Source organism: Capra hircus, chromosome 4, assembly GCF_001704415.2.
Source record: "Capra hircus breed San Clemente chromosome 4, ASM170441v1, whole genome shotgun sequence".
Taxonomy (NCBI): Eukaryota; Metazoa; Chordata; class Mammalia; order Artiodactyla; family Bovidae; genus Capra; species Capra hircus.
Window position 1 is genome coordinate 14,220,330 of NC_030811.1, and position 5,653 is coordinate 14,225,982.

Genomic DNA, 5,653 nt, shown 5'->3' on the forward strand with positions numbered 1-5,653 from the left:
ATCAAAACTGGCCAATTTTTAAGTCTTAACCTGTGAGAATGCACATCTAGGGGGAAAAAAAAACAAGACAGGTGTTCTTCACACAAGTGGAGAGGATGCAATCTTCATCCATTCCAGGCAATGAACTTCAGCTGGACCGAAGGTGACAATATTTACATCGGACTTTGTGCAGAGCATCCTCATAGAGGGACCTCACCTGGTCCCCTGGTTGGAAACGGTTCCTCATCCTAGGCTGTCCTTATCTCTTCACAGCAAGACCTTGTGGAGCAGTGTTTCTTTTCTTTTGATCTCTAGGTTTCCCAAGGAGCAGAAACAAGCACTGAATGATGAGCAATCACTCAAGTGCCACTGAATTCTGCCTTTTAGGGTTCCCTGGGCCCCAGGAACTCCATCACATTCTTTTCGCTGTATTCTTTCTCTTCTACTCAGTGACAGTAATGGGGAACACCGTCATCATTGTGATTATCTGTGTTGATAAACGTCTCCATTCCCCATGTATTTCTTCCTTGCTCATCTCTCTGCCTTGGAAATGCTGACATCTGTTATCGTCCCCGTGATGCTCGGGGGGTTGTTGCTCCCTGGGATGCAGACAGCATCTCTGGCTGTATGTGTTGCCCAGCCCTTCCTGTACCTTGCTCTGGGAACCACAGAGTTTGCCCTGTTGGGAGCGATGGCTGTGGACCGTTACGTGGCTGTCTGTAACCCCTTGAGGTACAATACCCTTATGAACAGCCACACCTGCATCTCGGTGGTGATTGGGTCATGGGTGTTTGGGTTCCTTTCCGAAATCTGGCCAGTCTATGCCACATTTCAGTTTACCTTCTGCAAATCAAATGTCTTAGACCATTTTTTCTGTGACCGAGGTCAGTTGCTCAAGCTGTCCTGTGATGACACTGTTTTCACAGAGTTTGTTCTGTTTTTAATGGCTGTTTTCATTATCATTGGTTCACTGGCCCCAACAATTGTCTCCTACACCTACATCATCTCCACCATCCTCACGATCCCCACCGCCTCTGGCCGCAGGAAAGCCTTCTCTACGTGTGCCTCCCACTTCACCTTTGTTGTCATCGGCTACGGCAGCTGCTTGTTCCTCTATGTGAAACCCAAGCAAACGCAGGCAGCCGAGTACAATAAGATAGTCTCCCTGTTGATTTGTGTGTTAACTCCTTTGCTGAACCCTTTCATCTTCACTCTGCGGAATGACAAAGTCAAATATGTCCTTCGAAATGGAGTGAAATGTGGCTGTCAGCTCCTCAATGATTAACTCTTCTCTTAATTTAGATGGTATGATCTTGACTTTAGATGAGTCAGTTATCTAGAATATGCTACTCTTACATTGTCTCCATTACGAAAATAAAATAGAATCTACAACTCCTGATCAGGCCATGGAAGTCGACAAGGCATGTAAAAATGAGATCCGGGCTCTACTCACTAGAAACTCACAATGTTTGTTTCTATTTGCTTCCCCTGTGAACTCAAGAAAGCATATTCTGAGGATGTGGGAAGACCTAGAAAAAAGAAAAGCATACATTTTCATAAATGTTCTATGGCACCCATATTGGTTTACAATTTTCTTGAAAATGTGTTTCCTGGAGGAGTAATGAAATGGGCATGTGAGGGGTGAGATGGATGGATAATGAATTCAAAGGCAGAGATGAGCACTTTGTTCCTCATAAGCTCTTCCTCGTTCTTTTCCTATATTTTTGTGAAATTTCTGACAAGATGGCCATACGTTTTAAAATATCCTGTTTCTCTTTGTCTCTTTGTTTCATATTTTCCTGGACTCCTTGCTACCAATAAGTACATATGATGTTATATCCATTTTGCCACAGAATGAATCTAGAGGGGTGATATGGAGATGGGAATCTTTCTCACTTGGCAAATCTTGGTGATGTAAAGATATGGAAATATTTTGGTCAGAAGGAGGAAAAACTTCCTTTTGCTAAACTTCAGGGCATTGCTTTAGCCCCTCCCTTTTGAGGTGTACGTGTGGTTGAGACAGAGAAGAGTGAAATGACTAGTTCTGGAGGGAGCATCTTGTGTTTCACTGTTGCTGAAAACAGCTCTTTCTGTTCTGACCTCTCCCAGACCCAGACTTCAGGCTGAATAATGCATTTTGAGTCTTTGTTTTCAAATCCAATTGTCCCTTTCATAGGTTTTCTCTGCGGGCTGACCATAACAAACGAGTCACTACCCACTTCATTCCCAGTTCCTCAGCAATTGCAGGGCATGGCTGTTTGGCAGGGTAATGACTGAAATTTCACATTGTGGGAGGAAGGGCTTTGGAGGTAGGAGTTTACTGAAAATGATGGCACTCAGTACCTCCTACCAGCTCTGAATTGAGAGGGGCAATTGAGCTGCCCAGCAGAGGTTGATGGGCTTCCTTATGTTTTCCAACAGTACTGTGTGAGGATGCCTTTCTGTTGGTGGGCATAGGCAAGACCACCTTGCCTACTGAGTTACTTGTACTGAATAGGACCCCGAGAGAAGCTGGTGAGTGAGGCCTTCAATCCAACCCATGCTCTGCTAGCAGCAAAGGGTCCCTGGTGGGACTGTGCTGGTTGAGAAAGGGTTGAAGACTCAAAGACATGTACCCCTTCCTCTCAGGTTCATTTCATGAGGTCTCCTCTTCCTAGAGGAATCCCATTGTTCTAGTTCACTCACACAAGAGGAGCTGTTCCTGATTTTCACAAAGCCTTGCACATCCTAGACAGTATCCTGTGAGGTAAGTAGTATGATGTCCATTTCACAAATGAGAAAATAATGAGCATAAGAGATTAAGTGCCTTGCCAAACACTACTCCATCATCAACTGTATCATATTCATCAGGTTGGAAAAGAGTAAACCTCTGAGAATACTGTTCTGGTGTGAATTCTGGAGAATAGACTTTGATACATTTCTTATGAGAATATAAAACACTGTGGTCAAGGTAATTACAGAGTCTACTCATGGGCATCACCAGACTGTCAATACTAAAATCAGATTATGTTCTTTGCAGGGGAGATGGAGAAGCTCTAAACAGCCAGCAAAAACGAAACCTGGAGCTGACTGTGTCTCAGAACATGAGCTCCTTAGTGCAAAATTCAGCCTTAAAATGAATAAGGTAGGGAAAACCAATAGACCATTCAGGTATGACCTAAATCAAATCCCTTATGATTATCCAGTGGAGGTAATGAATAGATTCAAGGGATTAAATCTGGTAGATACAGTACCTGAAGAACTATGGGTGGAGGTTTGTCACATTGTGCAGGAGGCACTGACCAAAACCATCCCAAAGTATAAGAAATGTAAGAAGGCAAAGTGGTTGAGGAGGCCTTAGACATAGCTGAAGAAAGAAGAGAAGTGAAAGCAATAGATAGGGAAAGATACATTCAACTGAATGCAGAGTTCCAGAGAATAGCAAGGAGAGAAAAGAAAGTCTTCTTAAATGAACAATATAAAGAAATAGAGGACAACAATAGAATGGGAAAAACTAGAGACCTCTTTAAGAAAATTGGAGGTAACAAGGGAACATTTCATGCAAGAATGAGCACAATAAAGGACAGAAATGGTAAGGACCTAACAGAAGCAGAAGAGATTAAGAAGAGGTGGCAAGAATACACAGAAAAACTGTATAAAAAAGGCCTTAATGACTTGGATAACTATAATGGTGTGGTCACTCATCTAGAGCCAGACATCCTGGAGTGTGAAGAGAAGTGGTACTTAGGAAGTATTAGTATGAACAAAGTTAATGGAGGTTTTGGAATTCCGGCTGAGCTATTTAAAGTCCTAAAAGATAATGCCTAAAAGATAGTGCTGCCCTCAATATGTGAGCAAATTTGGAAAAGTCAGCAGTGGCCACAGGACTGGAGAGTCAGTTTTCCTTACAATCCCAAAGATGGGCAATTTCAAGGAATGTTCAAGCTACTGTACAATTGCACTCATTTCACATGCTAGCAAAGTTATGCTGAAAATCCTTCAAGCTAGGGTTCAGAAATATGTAAACTGAGAAGTCCCAGATGCAAAAGCTCAGTTTAGAAAAGGCAGAGGAACCAGAGATCAAGTTGCCAACACTCACTGGATCATGGGTAGAGCAAGGAAATCCCAGAATAAACATCTACTTCTGCTTCATTGGCTATGATAAAGCCTTTGACTGTGTAGATCACAACAAACTGTTGAAAATTCTTAAGGAGATGAACTACCAGGCCATGTGACCTGTCTCTTGAGAAACCTGTGTGCAAAGTCAAGAAGCAACAGTTAGAACCAGACACGGAACAACTGACTGGTTCAAAACTGGGAAAGGAATATGACAAAACTGTATATTGTCACCTTGTTTATTTAACTTATAAGCAGAGGGCTGTGCATGCATGCTAATTTGCTTCAGTCCTGTCTGTCTCTTTGTAACCCTATGGACTGTAGCCCACCAGGCTCTACTGTCTATAGGATTTTCCAGGCAAGAATACTACAGTAGGTTGCCATGCCGTCCTCCTCCGGGGAAGAATACTACAGAAGGTTGCCATGCCACCCTCCAGGGGATTTTCCAACCCAGGGATTGAATCTGTGTCTTCTGCAGCTCCTGCATTGCAGGTAGATTCTTTACCACTGAGCCCCAGAGTAGCCCATATGCAGAGTACATCATGTGAAATGCAGGGCTAGATGAATCACAGGCTGGAATCAAGATTTCCAGAAGAAATATCAACAACCTCAGTTGTGCGAATGATACCACTCTAATGGCAGAGCATGAAGAGGCAGTAAAAAGCCTCTTGATGAGGGTGAAAGTGGAGAGTGAAAAAGCTGGCTTGATAGACAGCACTCAAAAAACTAAGATAATGGCATACAGTCCCATCACTTCATGGCAAATAGAAGGGGAAAAAGCAGAAGCAATGACAGGTTTTCTTTTCTTGGGCTCCAAAATCACTGCAGATGGTGACTGCAACCATGAAATTAAAAGATGCTTGCCCTTTGGAAGGAAAGCTATGACAAACCTAGACAGTGTATTAAAAAGCAGAGACATCACTTTGCCATCTAGTCACATCTGTCTGTTCAAAGCTACAGTTTTTCCAGTAGTCATGCATGAATGTGATATTTGGACCATAAGGAAGGCTGAGCACTGAAGAATTGATGCTTTTGAACTGTGGTGCTGGAGGAGACTCTTGAGAATTCTTTGGACCACAAGGAGATCAAACAAGTCAATCCTACAGGAAATCTATGCTTAATATTCATTGGAAGGACTGATGCTGAAGCTCAATACTTTGGCCACCTGATCTGAAGAATCAACTTGGTGGAAGAACCCTGATGCCCTGGAAGACTGAAGGCAAAAGGAAAAGGTGCTGCTGAGGATGAGATGGCTGTATGGCACCACCGAATCAATGGACATGAATTCGAGCAAACTCCAGGAGATAGTGGAGAACAGGGGAGCCTGGGATGCTGCAGCCCATGGGGTCGCTGAGAGTCAAACATGACTGAGTGACTGAACAACAACAGGGAAGTTAATAAACTAGTGTACAGTGGATATACTATGACATATTTTCAAATTGAGATTTTCTTCAGCTTTGTTGAATTTTTTGATAAGCCCATAGAAGGAATTCTCCATCCCTCATGCAATGCTTTTTAAATTTAGTATTTTCATTTGATTCTCTCATATTTTTATCTTTTTACTGAAATTCCTCTCTTG

The 5,653-nt window shown here is 42.8% G+C and overlaps 1 protein-coding gene across 1 annotated transcript; it reads left to right on the forward strand.

Moving 5' to 3' along the window:
• LOC102181470 (olfactory receptor 9A4-like) lies at positions 324–1,264 on the forward strand. The gene is given in 2 exon segments (XM_013963476.2): positions 324–486; positions 489–1,264. Coding segments are annotated over 2 exon segments (939 nt in total).